This window comes from Symphalangus syndactylus, chromosome 10 (genome assembly GCF_028878055.3).
Source record: "Symphalangus syndactylus isolate Jambi chromosome 10, NHGRI_mSymSyn1-v2.1_pri, whole genome shotgun sequence".
Lineage (NCBI taxonomy): Eukaryota > Metazoa > Chordata > Mammalia > Primates > Hylobatidae > Symphalangus > Symphalangus syndactylus.
In genome coordinates this window covers 19,668,845-19,682,590 of record NC_072432.2, presented here as the reverse complement: position 1 = coordinate 19,682,590, position 13,746 = coordinate 19,668,845, and the positions used below count along the sequence as shown (strand labels likewise).

Sequence of the window (13,746 nt, the reverse complement as noted above, 5' to 3'; positions counted from 1 at the left end):
CTCAGGTGATTCACCCTCCTTGGCATCTCAAAGTGCTGGGACTACAGGTGTGAGCCACCGTGCCGGGCAGAGAAAAGGTCTTAAAGGGAGAGTAACATGAGTGACAAGCACATTCACACACTGAGATTTAGGGTGAATTCTGCCTCTTTTCTCCTCAGAGTTCCTGTCTGAAATCATGTGTTCATGGAAAGGTATTTAGCAAACTGCTCTTGCTTTTACCTAATGCAGGCAGTTGCTTCCATTCCTAAATTCATTTGTTCCCCACCCCCACCCGTCCTGTGTTATTTTTTCTTGTACCTACTCACCAAAAATATTTCAGGCAGCAAAGTTGACTTGTAGCCCAGTTGCATGGAATTTGGAAGACATTTTTCCATAGAAATAATGGTGTGTGGCGACTAGGTTGGGTTCAGTTGAATCACCAAGTGCCAACCAATCAGGATGTAGAGATGAGAGCTCTGCCCTGCCCTCCAGCAGCGTGAAATCTGATTTGACAGTGAGATTTATGCAGCAGTAAAGGAACATTGGAGGTACAGAGGAAGTCACAGGAGACCATTGTGTTACAGGATTTTGGTGAATGCACCTGGGAACCCAACCATCGTGCCCAATGCGTGTGAACTGTGTACAGCCGCCCCCACACTAACCCCACTCTCTGCAGCTCCAAAACGCTGGCTTTGGGCAAGCCTGAGGGATATGCTGAAGGCTGGACCTGCCGAGGGGCTTGCGTAGGTCCCTTTCAATACCTCCAGGTGGGTGGGTTTCCCTACAGCCACGGACAGAGCCCCCAGGGACTTTGCCTTGTCATTTGAGAGGATGTCCCTTCTGTCGTAGCTGGGCCAGGAGAATAGGCCCTTTCCTGCTTTGTCTGGAGGCTGGGGACATCTTACACGAGCCGTGGAGCCTTTCAGTGACTGCCTGTCTTTGTCAGTAGCTCCAAATAAGCAAGAACTCAAAGCATCCCTCTTGCAGGAGGCATAGGAGCAGCAGGGAGTCATTGTCAGGTTCGCCCATCACGCTTGAATTCTGCTGCATACGATCAGAAGAGAATACGCTTTCTCCTTGACTAGGAAGCTCTCGGGTATCTCCAGGCAGCCCTGGCCAGGAGATGGAACGGTGGCTGCGTAGTTCAGAGCCCTCATCACTTTCCGAGGCCACGGAGGGACTGTGCTCGGCACCTCCTGGGTCTGGAAGCTCGTTGGTCTTCTGCAAGTTTGTAAGTTGGGCGCTGTGATTTTTTGGAATTAGAGCAGAGTTCTTGCCACACGGCGTAATACTGGTAACATAACACTGACAGGTTCGGCTGATTCTCAGGCAGGAAAACTGGCATCTGAAAAGATCAGCGTGAGAAGTGGACTCTCCCATGGCTACGTGCCTCACCACAGCTGAAACAAGAAAATGGGTGGGTTGGGGGCTATGATAGAAAGGCCAGGTGAATCCAGGAGGTTGGTGAAACGGTGCAGCCGACTGCCGGTCACAGGAGGCGAGCAGGAGAGAGAACATCCTTGTGGATCTCCACGGTTTGGCCTGGTTTGGCCACCGTATCAAATTGTCAGGAGAGTTTTGAAATTTGCCTGAGAACGTTCTATTTTCCACGAATTTCTGTGAGATGTAAAATAGCTATTTGAAGTGATCTTGGTGGGCTTTTTCAAACAGTGTTTCAAAGGACCCTTGATTCCAGCAATCACAAGTGAAATTAGAATTTAGGGTATGGGTGTGTGTGCCATTATGCAATTTTAAAAATATTTCATGTTGGTGGAAATGTCATTTCCAAATCAGTTTGCTTTGTCTTGTTTGCTGGGTGACATGTCACTTCTCTCTTCACCCCCGGGATTGTTTCCAAGCGCAATTAAGACGGTCACCAGAAGACAAATAGTTTACCCACCTCTAATTGGTTAAAAAATATTTGTATTTTGTTGGTCAGTATAACACAGATAATACACGACACCAAAAAGTGCAAGAAGCGTACATTCTTGTTCAAATTCTTGACACAAATATGTAAATTTCCATTGTCAGTATTGTCATCCTGATATTTACTTGTTTATAATTTAGAACTTTTCCCCCATAACAACCGTGGTGTTACCCAAAGCAGAAATCTTTATTTAATTTGTTTGTTTGTTTATTTATTTTAGAGACAGCATCTCACTCTGTTGCCCAGGCTGGAGTGCAGTGAGGCAATCATAGCTCACTGCAGCCTCCAACTCTGGGCTCAAGTGATCCTCCTGCCTTAGCCTCCCAAAATGCTGGATTATAGGCATGAGCCACTACATGTAGCCCAGGAATCTTTTCTTAACCATATGCTTGATGTCATAAACTTTACCATTTAAGCAGAATCTCATGTTTTAAAAATTATTTAAGTGTAGTTAGTCTGTGGCTTCAAGAATCTAAACATCTCAGCTGGGCATGGTGGCTCACGCCTGTAATCCCAGCACTTTGGGAGGCCAAGGCGGGTGGATCACCTGAGGTCAGGAGTTAGAGACCAGCTTGGCCAACATGATGAAACCCTTTCTCTACTAAAAATACAAAAAGTAGTCAGGCGTGGTGGTGCACATCTGTAATCCCAGCTGCTTGGGAGACTGAGGCAGGAGAATTGCTGGAACCTGGGATGCAGAGTTTGCAGTGAGTTGAGATCATGCCACTGCACTCCAGCCTGGGCGACAGAATGAGATTCATTCTCAAAGAAAAAAAAAAAAAAGAAGAAGAAGAAGAATCTAAACATCTCAAGTAACATCCAAGCACAAAAATTATCCCCTTGCTTTTCCAGCCTGTACATGCCTTGCACCATGGCCCAGTGTGTTGGCAGATTTGCCAGATAGAGGGTAAAATGTGTCATGTGCCAGTGTCCCTTGATGTGTGGATTTCTAGAAAAAAACATGTTCTTTATTGTTTCTTTTTCTGAACAATGGATGGTGGCCAGTATGTTCCTCATTCTAACAGATGATGAAGACAGAGAGGAGGTTGTTCTTTTAAAGAATCCTCCCTCCCACCATCCACGATGCTGGAGAACTGTGAGCATAATAGAGCACTCATGAGAACACAGAGTATCCGCGCTTCCTAGGTGGGAAGCCTGCTCTGCGGTGGCTGTGGCCTCGTATTTCTGCTGTCTTCCTTGGCTAGGGCATCCGCTGAGTCTTTGCTCAGAGGCTGTGTAAGCAGCTGTAGGAGGCACCGCAGCTTCCTTGTCTGTGCTCCTTTCTCGTCTATCTGTTGCTTTGGGCTTCTTTCTTTACCCCCTGCTTCTGTTTCCAAGCACAATTAAGAAAGTCACCAGAGGCCGGGCACAGTGGCTCATGCCTGTAATCCCAGCACTTTGGGAGGCCGAGGCAGGTGGATCACGAGGTCAGGAGTTCGAGACCACCCTGACCAACATGGTGAAACCCCGTCTCTACTAAAAATACAAAAATTAGCCGGGCGTGGTGGTGCACGCCTGTAATCCCAGCTACCTGGGAGGCTGAGGCAGGAGAATGGCTTGAACCTGGGAGGTGGAGGTTGCAGTGAGCTGAGATTGTGCCGCAGCACTCCAGCCTGGATGGCAGAGTGAGACACCATCTCAAAAAAATATATATGTTTTGTTGGTTGATGTGACACGGATAAGACACAACACCAAAAAGGACAAGAAATGTATATTCTTGTTCAAATTATTGACACAAATATGTAAATCTCCATCCCCAATATTGTCATCCTGATATTTACTTGTTAATAATTTAAAACTTTCCCCCATAACAACCATGCTGTTATCCAAAGCAGAAATCTTCTATTTTATTTTTACTTATGTATTTATTTTAGAGATGGGGCCTCACTCTGTTGCCCAGGCTGGAGTGCAATGGCGTGATCATAGCTCACTACAGCCTCCAACTCTGGGCACCTGGCACGGGGCATGAGGTTATGCCCTGAAGTTTGCCCTGAGCTCCCAGTGCCTGTGTGTTGTTTGACATGTGGCTCTGTGGAGTGGCCAGGCCAGGCTGCTGCGCCAGCTCGCTGAAGAGCTTTGCAGATTCTTGTGATCTAGAACCCAGCGCCTCCATCCCCTAACTTAGCTCTGCCCTCCCAACACATGCTGTCGGCTCTGCAGGAGGGGAAGCTGGTCAGCCGTTGCTCTAGGAACCTTCTCTGCCTCAGGGACACTTTCCATCAGGCCACACGGCTGGCCCTGGAGGGTCCTTGCAGATGTCGTTGCTTCTCACGCCATCTGTGCCCGTTTGGCCACTGGGACCAGAGTGCCAGCTCAGGGAGAGCATGCCTCCTAAATCAGAAAGACTTTAACTGTGGTAAATGGCTCCATTTTGTCAGTTCCCATAAGACAAGAGTCTTGAGAAATATGCTCTTAGCAGTCACGGCGGATGAGTCAGCTATTGCCCAGCCAGCCAAGGGCGGCCCTCCCAGGTTGAGTTCCCTCACTTTGTAGTTCTGTCTCTCATTTTGCTGCTGCATTGAGGGTGAACATGGTGAAGAAAGGATGTGCAGATGTATTTATTTTGCTCTTGTTTAAAAAAAATAAAAATCTGATAGGAAGTTTGGGGGCGTTGGAGACTAAAGCCAGTTTTGGGGATTATCTGTGGAGTGCATCCCTCACTGCCATAAGCAGAGGCACTCAGCGGTGGCTTGTCTACCTTCCTGTTCTCGCTCAGGAATATATTTCTTGTCAATGGGATGAAAGAGAGGATTTCCCTGTTCGTTTTTCTACAAAAGAACTTTTCATTTCCAAGTGTGTCCAACCCCCAGAGGACAGCTTTGAGTGCGACCCAACACAAATTCGTAAATTTTCTTAAAACATGATGAGACTTTTTGGCGATTCTTGTATTTTAGCCCATCAGCTATTATTAGTGGTAGTGTGTTTTATGTGTGGCCCAAGACAATTCTTCTTCTTCCATTGTGGCCCAGGGATTGGACACCCAGGTAAGCCTAGACTGAAGATGCTCTCACCTTAGCAAACAGTATGTTTGAGTGAAAAGAGCTGGAACAAGGATCAGATTGACCTGGTTTCAAATCTCAGCTCTTTCCTATCTAGCTGTGTGATGTGGGACAAGTTACTTCACTTCTCTGAGGCTCATTTTTCTCACCTGTCAGGTGCACATCATGATAGTTGTCAGAGTTCAAAGGATTGCAGTAGAAAACGTTTGTGAATGACTCACCCAATACCCAGTTCATGGCAGACAATATAAGTGAAGTCTCTTCTGAAAGGAAGTTCGTGTAGATGCCACATTCCCACTGGGTAACATTGGCCAACTTTCCTGACCTCTCATACCTCTATGTCCTCCCCTGTAATTTGGGAATAATAGTGACCATGCTACTAGCACTTCCCGTCAAGGATTGTTGGGGTGAGTGAGTGAATACATCATAAAAGAAGACCTAACTCAGCATCTAACAAGTACCTTGTCAGCTCTAGCTATTTGTTTCTATCCTTAAAAATTTTCTGGAAAGTCTGTGCTAAAGACGCTGCCATCAGATGTGTTTGGGGGCAAAGGAGATTTTACTCAGATTCACTGCCTCTTCTTGTGTTTATCTACTCTTTGCACTAACATATACTGAGTGCCAGCTACGCCAGACGCTGCTGGTCGCCAGAGTGGGTGGGTAGCCAATGCTGGGCGATGGCCACAGGCCAGGAACAGGGAGTCAGGATCAGTATAGAACAAGCCCCAAGGCCAAGAACAGGGAGTCAGGATCAGTATAGAACAAGCCCCAAGGCCAAGAACAGGGAGTCAGGATCAGTATAGAACAAGCCCCAAGGCCAAGAACAGGGAGTCAGGATCAGTATAGAACAAGCCACAAGGCCAGGAACAGGGAGTACAGAGCGAGCCCAAGCCCCCAGCATAGATGACTCCTGATGAAGAGTGCTTTAGAACCAAGAATGCAAGGTTGAATTGCAGTTTTTCTGTTTCACAGATGAGATGGGAAAATGCAGTGAGCATGCTGACACCCTCCCCAAACCTTAGAGAAGGAATTAGGGGCAGGCCTGAAGCAGGAATTTCAGAGGGCAGGCCTTAGCTCTGAGCTCCACTGCACTGTCAGCTCCAGGAGGGCCCAGGGAGGTGCTTCACCTTTGTGACCCCACAGCACCCAGAAGGCCCTAAACAGAGGCCAGAAATGTTGCCTTGAGCTGACTTGAGGTGACATCACAGACTCCAGACCCCAGAATGAGTATTTCTTTTTATGTCAGCCTGATCTGAGTTACAGTGCTTAGTACGGCACTGCCATAAAATAGCCATGTATTATGTGTTTGTTGACTGACTGAGTTCCATCAGTAATCTCGCATCACACACACACACACACACACACACACACACACACACACACACATCCCCCTTCGTTATTTTTAAATTTACATTCTTTAGATACTGTAGCGTCTTCATATTTCTTTCTAGTTAAAAATGCCTGTTGAGCGCAGTGACTCATACCTATAATCCCAGCATTTTGGGAGGCTGATGGGGGTGGATTGTTTGAGGCCAGAAGTTCAAGACCAGTCTGGGCAGTATCATGAGACTTCATCTCTTAAAAAAAAAGAAAAGAAAAATTAGCCAGGTATGGTGGCATGCACCTGTGGTCCCAGCTACTTAGGAGGCTGAGGTGGGAGGTTTGCTTGAGCCCAGGAGGTCAAGACTGCAGTGAGCTGTGATTGTGCCACTGTACCCCAGCCTGGGCAACAGAGCAAGACCCAATCTTCCTTCCTTTAAAAAAAAAAAAAGCCAACACATAAAATGGGTTATGTCTGTCTACTCAGTTTTTTTTTGTTTTTTTTTTTTTTTTTTTTTTGAGACGGAGTCTCGCTCTGTCGCCCAGGCTGGAGTGCAGTGGCACAATCTTGGCTCACTGCAAGCTCTGCCTCCCGGGTTCACGCCATTCTCCTGCCTCAGCCTCTCCGAGTAGCTGGGACTACAGGCGCCCGCCACCACGCCCGGCTAATTTTTTGTATTTTTAGTAGAGACGGGGTTTCACCATGGTCTCGATCTCCTGACCTCGTGATCCGCCCGCCTCGGCCTCCCAAAGTGCTGGGATTACAAGCGTGAGCCACCGCGCCCAGCTACTCAGTTTTTATACTCATTGAAAGTTCAGGCCAAATAGCAGACCCCAAAAACTGTCTTCAGTCTGAGGCATGTAAATTGTCAGGCTGTGTCTTTTCTTTGTCTTTCTGCAGCTCCTGAAGTCCTCGCCCAGAAACCTTACAGCAAAGCCGTTGACTGCTGGTCCATCGGGGTGATTGCCTATATCTTGTAAGTACTGCCTGCTGCCTTGGGTTCTTCCTCTACTGGCCTTTGTTTGTTTGTTTGGCGAAATATACATGAGACAAAATTTACCATTTTTAAGGGTACAGTTTAAGGGTACAGTTCAGGGCCATGTTTAAGGGTACAGTTCAGTGGCATTAAGTCTATTCACAGTGTTGCACAACCACTATTACTATTCACTTCCAGAACTTTTCCATCACCCCAAACGGAAACTGTACCCTTACGTAAAAACTCTTTTTCCCTTCTCCCCTAGCCCCTGGAAACCTCTGTACTATTTCCTGTCTCTATGAACTTGACTCTTCTGGGGACCTCATATAAGTGGAATCACACAGTATCCATCCTTTGATGTCAGGTGTATTTCACTTAGCAAAATATCTTTGAGGCCCATCCATGGTGTAGCATGGGGCAGAATTTCCTTTCATTTTAAAAGCTGAGTAATATTCCGTTGTGTGGATAGACCATGTTTTGTTTATCCCCTTGGTCCATCGATAGACATTTGGGTTGTTTCCACCTTTTGGTATCATGAATAATGCTGCTGTGAACACAGGTGTAGAAATATCTGTTTAAATCCCTGCTTTCATTTCTTTGGGGTTTCTATCTAGAAGTGGAATTGCTGGGCCATGTGGTGGTTCTACATTGAATTTTTGAGCAGCCACCATACAGTTTTCTGTAGCAGCAGCACCAGCAATTTACATTCCCAGCAGCAAACACAAGGATTCCACTTTCTCCACATCTACACCAACAGTTGCCATTTTCCTTTTTTTCGATAATAGCCCCCTAATGGGTGTGAAGTGGTATCTCATTGGGGGTTTCAATTTGCATTTTTCTAATGGCTAATTAAGCCTCTTTTCATGTGCCACTTTGGCTTTTTAGTGGATACAAACCACTACGGAAATAGTGCATCTCTCAAAGAAATCATAATGAGAAAAAAATGCAATGAAAATCTCAATTTCGCCTTTAGATTTCTCATTTCTTCTGAGACGTCTTATCTCCATAACCCAGGAAATGCAATTCTAGGCCATAGGCTTGTTGCAGTTGTTTCAGGATCATCAGTTTTGTTTCTTATTTGTTTTGCTTAAGTCTACTGTAAAGTTATTTTTAAATTACAATTTCTTTTAGAAGTTATACTTTCAAATGCATATTATGGAACATACTTTTAGGGTAGGCTTAGGCCAACTTGTTTATGCAATTCCTAGGAAATGAATTTCCCCATTTCATCATCCCCAAGGAGGGAACATTTCCTTGCAGAAAGAGCCCCCTGCACACCATGAAAGACTGCAGGGGATGGTGATTGGAGGAAGTTCTGGCAATGTGTGGCATCCTCTTCTCCATCCCCCCACTACACCACCACCACATTGGTTTTGGTGCAGTATCTGAGAAGCAGATGGCCTTTCTCCAGCATTCGGCTGGGCTGCATTTGTAGTTTAGTGTGGATTTAGGTAACAGTGCCTGTAGATTCTTGCCGTTATCACAGGAGAATTTCATCCATTGCAATATTGGAAAAGGACAGATTCATCTGAGCTTTAAAACTAACATACTGCACTTGCAGAATGCTTTCCCTTTCAAAGGACATGGATCACCTTTTGCAGTTTTATCCTTCTGAGGTGTGTTTCACACCCTTTTGAGAATTTAATGAAAGTAGTGGATCTTATCCCCTCATAAAATCACATGTGTGCATGCACACACACACACACACACACACACACAATTTTGCATACTATTTTCTCAGGGGGTGTGGTCGTTGTCCTGGGTAAGCAGACACTGGACAGGAGCCCTGTGTTATTCACCCTGGCTCTCTAAGTCCTCAATTAGAAATCTTATCAGAGGTCCTGCCTCATCCAGCTTGACTATGGAAGGCCTAAGGAAATAAACGCTAGGCCAGGCCTCTTCCTGCAAAGAACTGAAGCTGGTATCAGCGTCTAGAGAAGCTGGTACCAGTCCCTGGGGCTGGGGAAAGTAGCCCTTTTTTGGCCTTCTGGTTATTTGTTCCTTTATGTCTATCTGAACCTTGAACCATGACTCTGGTCTACATGAACGTCTGTGGACTCTCTTTGGGTTTGTTTGTATAATCATTTCCCTGAAGTTACAGCCTTGGGGGCACACATTGGTACAGCTCTGGGTAGGTACATATTGACAGATATTGACAGATGTTTCTTAGAATGACTGGGATAAGCAATTTAAAACTAAGCTATGATGTCTCAGTCAGATCAGGCTGCTACAACAAAGTGCCATGTGGTTTAAACAACAGATATTTATTTCTCATGATCTGGAGGCTGGAAGTCCAAGATCAAGGTATCAACCAATTCATTTCCTGGTGAGGGCTCTTTTCCTGACTTGCAGACAGCCACCTTCTTGCTGTGTCCTCACATGCTGTAGCAAAAGTACAGAAGAGCAAGCTGTCTGGTATCTTTTCTAATCCAGTCACTGGCAAAGAAAACAGGATTGTCATGGTTGGCCAAGTGGAGCAATTGACAGTGGGGAGAAGCCGTGAGTGAAAGCACAGTTCTTATAATGAAGAAGGAGGCAGAAAATAGGTCGGCAGTAGGCAACTAACCACATCTGTCATGGACCATAGGTAGGAAGATGTTGGAAAGAGGGCCAGCATGGCTAGAGATAGTATCAAGACAGTACATCAGAAGGCAACATGCAAGAAGTAACCTAGTGCCAGAACAAAGAGAGACTGGGTAGAAAGTTTGGATTTTAACCCAAGAGCAGTAGGAAGGGTTTTGAACAGTGGTGTCATCTGATCTGATTTACATTCGAGTATTATCCCAGCCACTCTGAAGAAAGCATTGGAAGGAAAATGTGGAAGGTGGAGACTGAGTGGGAAGCTCTGGGCAGAGGAGCAGTGAGAGGCACTTCTCCTGGGGAGGCAGTGATTATGGGGAGAGTGGTGGAGAGATCTCAGATATATTTTGGATGTGGAGGATGAAGGAGAGGGAGTCTTCAAGTCTCAATCCAAGGAGTTGGCTTAAATAACTGTGTTGATGGTTAAGAAAAAGGAGAGAGGAGTGGTAGAGGAGCCGATTTAGGAGGGTGGGTGAGATCAATAATTTGGTTTTGGATACATTAAGCTTGAGACCCTTGGGAGATACCCACTGAGTAGTGTATGCACGTGTGGAGTTCAGGAAAGGTGTAGGATAGAGATCCTGGCACGTACTTCTGAGTATGATTTGACAAGTGGTGCACCCAAACCCTTATGATTTCCGCATACACTGCAGTATTTACCAGGGTTCAAGTGTAGTATTAAGCAAAGACATGCCGTATTTCTCTGAGTATAAATTTGGTAAGTTTCTACTTGATGGTTTCCTGGTCATACTAGCTTTGCCCCAGAGACTAGTCCCAGATCAATTTCATGACTGTGTCAGACTTCAAGATGGCAGCCTGGGCTTCTGTTTTCCCTGGTGCCTTCCAGAGCTCTGTGAGTCCCAAGCAGAGAATGAGTGGACTCTTGGCATCTCAGTTGTATTCTGTAAGATGTTCCGACTCCTATGGGTGATAGGTCAAATCCTGGGTATGATTGAGTACATAACACAGCTGCACTTGGAGAACCACCAGCCTCAACTTTATTATCAGTAGATTAATCTCCTTACGAATTCATCTTTTCTCACCATACAGATGGTTGGTACTCTGTTGAGAGGCATCGAGTCTGTATCATCTTTCCACGTTTCACCCTTTGCACGGTGCCTGGAATAGAGAAGGTGATCAATAAATGCTGGTTGTTGACACTAAGAATGATAAGTTTGAGGCTGGGGATCTGATGTACAGGGAGGCCCGTGCACGGCTATAGTAGGTCACAGAATGCAGTGGTCATTGAGGACAGGGAAAAGCACCATCAAGTCGGGTCTAGAAGGTTGGATAAGCAGAGAGATAAGAGCATCAGACAGGACAGGGGAGGGAGGCAAGGACCGGAGCAGGGTGCCGCGGCCTGTGTGAGGGCTCATGAAGCTATCCTCTGACTGTTCTGTAGCCTGGGTTTGTGTTGATGTCAGAGGTGGGCACTGGATTTAAGCAGCATTAGATATCAGAACTCGTGTGTCTCATTCTCAGACTCTTTCTCCTTCCCGTGGGTCCACCATGCCTGGTCTCCCAATTCCCATCTAACAACGTATGCACAAGGCCACTGAGTGGTCCATGACCAACAGGCAGCATGCCAGGGAGGCCGCCTCCCCACAGGGAAGGCACGGCGCGCCTCATTCTTCCCAGCCACTGTAATGGAAAAGAGGTCAGCCCCTGCAGTGTTTTGGAGCGTAGCACTCTTATTTTTGTTTGATAAACCTGTCACGCTGAGATATTAGACTGCAGCCAAAGTGGCCGTGACAGGCCGTGGCACCAAGTTTTCGCCTCTTGCACGCCATATAAACATTCCTCCTCTTGCTGGTGTGCGCACTTGATAAATTGGCCCTCTTTTGGTCTCCATTTATCTACTATTCATCATTTGGAAGGAGAAGTATTTTTTTCCTACCAAGGACACTCATTTTTAAAAACCCATGTGATGAGTTCTTATCCTGCCAGGAATCTTGCTTTGGGGATTAGGACTTGCAAAAAACATCTTTGCTCAAATAGCTTATGCTGCCAGGAAGGGCTGAGGACTGTGTGGGTTGCACTTTGTGATAAGCGTGTTGGTGTCCAGTGTGACGGGCTTGGCTCAGCCAAGACAGCATAAGGTCCAAGGCACAAATTTTCTCAGTCAAGATGAACCTCAGCATCTCACAGATCAATCTTGATTCTGTGATAACATGTGGCCCGACTTTCTTCTCAGAACTTGAAGGATACTCATTTTTTGAATGATGATTTAATGATCATTTGCCTAAATTATGCTCAAGTATGCTGCGTATTGTGAGGAGACACCGTGGATGTGGGCTAGCAGCTGAGAAGGATCCTAAAGAGATTCCCACTCCCAAATTGGAACAGGCATGTCAGAGGCACAAGAGCAGGCCAGATGGGTGGGCTGAACTTGGCCATGGGTGGGGAGACCTCAGACCTCTCTGCCTAAAAGAAACTCTAGGCAAAACGCTGATGGTACCCCGCTTTCTTTAGTGAGCTTCTACATTGCTCACTTTTTAAAATTTGCTCACATAAATGTCGTTTTGCCCGTGCATGCAGCTGAATTAGCTTTGGAAGAATGGAACAGGGAAGGCCTAATCTGCATGCTTATATCCATGTTCTGAAACAAAACATGATCCTCGCCAAGGCAGTTCCCATCCCTTTGAGCAATTGACAGCTGGCTCTTGATGGAATACATATGTTCCAAGGAGAACTTGAGCCTAGGCATCCCCCAAAGAGAATGCAGCGCGGTCACCGAGCCCCAAGCCCTGGGGGGTCGTGATGGCTGTTATTCCTGTCAGTATGAGGAGTGCTGACTTTAATAGGGACCGTTCACTGATGTGGCCAGCGGGTAACAGTCACCTGGTTATATTTATGAGCTTTGTGAGGTGGGCCACAGTGCCTCATTCAGGCCACTGTGGGCCCATGGTCTGGATTTTGGCTTTAGAAATTTGTAAACTCAATTTGATCTGTTTATTCATCTTGTTCAGACATCTTTGTGAATTGATTCACACTAACTAGACTCAGAGGGGAAAAAAAAAAGACTGGACTATCCATTTACTAAATCATACTGCAGTTAGTGCTTCACAAGGTAATTGAATATGCGTGTCAACAAACAAACATGTTCTGTCCCCTATAGGAAGTGCTCCGTGAGAAACCAAACGAAAAGCAGAAGTTTTCTTTCTTTTGGAACAGGGTACCAGAGCAGTGGAGGCGGGTGGCCCTAGATATATCCACGAAGCATGATTCTGCTGAGCAGCTCTTTCTATCAGCTGGGTAGCACAGCTGACCAGTTCCTTTTTTTTTTTTTTTTTTTTTTTTTTTTTAGAGACAGGGACTTGCTTTGTCACCCAGGCTGGAGTGCAGTGGTGCAATCATAGTTCACTGCAGCCTTGACCTCCTAGGCTCAAGTCATCTTCCCACCTCAGCTTCCAAGTAGCTGGGACCATAGGAGTATGCCACTATGCCCAGCTAATTAAAAACAAAAAAAAAAAACTTTTTTTTTTTTTAGAGACAGGATCTCACTATGTTGCCCAGGCTAGTCTTGAACTCCTGGCCTCAAGTGATCCTCCCAAAGTGCTGGCATTATAGGTATGAGCCACCGTGCCCAGCCCCTACTGACCAGTTCTTACGACCCCTCCTTTCTTCTGCTTTAAAGACCAGCCACCAGCCACCCACCCTTTCCCATTATCACTCCAGCATCGTTGTTTGATGTCAGCAGGCATTGATTGTTATGATTCCCAGTTGACTGATTTTAGTTCATGGATTGCATTTCAGTTTGGCTGCTTTCCAAGGGTTTTCAGAAAGGACCTCGTCTCCCCATCATGTTCTCTGCCAATAGAAAGAGCTGCTCAGTGGAATCATCCTTCTGTGGAGAAGGTGGCCTGGAGACCAGCACAGGCTTCGTGAATATATCTAAGGCCACCCGCCTCCACTGCTCTGATACCCTGTTCCAAAAGAAAGAAAACTTCTTGGGGATGGCTAA

General features: G+C 46.1%; 1 protein-coding gene across 12 annotated transcripts in view; it reads left to right on the top strand.

Annotated features, from left to right (window-relative positions):
* Positions 1-13,746, top strand: part of CAMK1D (calcium/calmodulin dependent protein kinase ID) — a 489,400-nt gene that overhangs the window by 437,330 nt on the left and 38,324 nt on the right. For all 12 annotated transcript variants that reach the window (XR_010113808.1, XM_055296616.2, XM_055296615.2 and 9 more), the window contains exon 6: positions 7,127-7,202. Coding sequence is in view for 11 of the 12 variants with exons in the window: in XM_055296616.2 (XP_055152591.1) it covers positions 7,127-7,202 (76 nt within the window). In the remaining variant the exon portion in view is untranslated. The remainder of the gene's footprint in view (positions 1-7,126; positions 7,203-13,746) is intronic.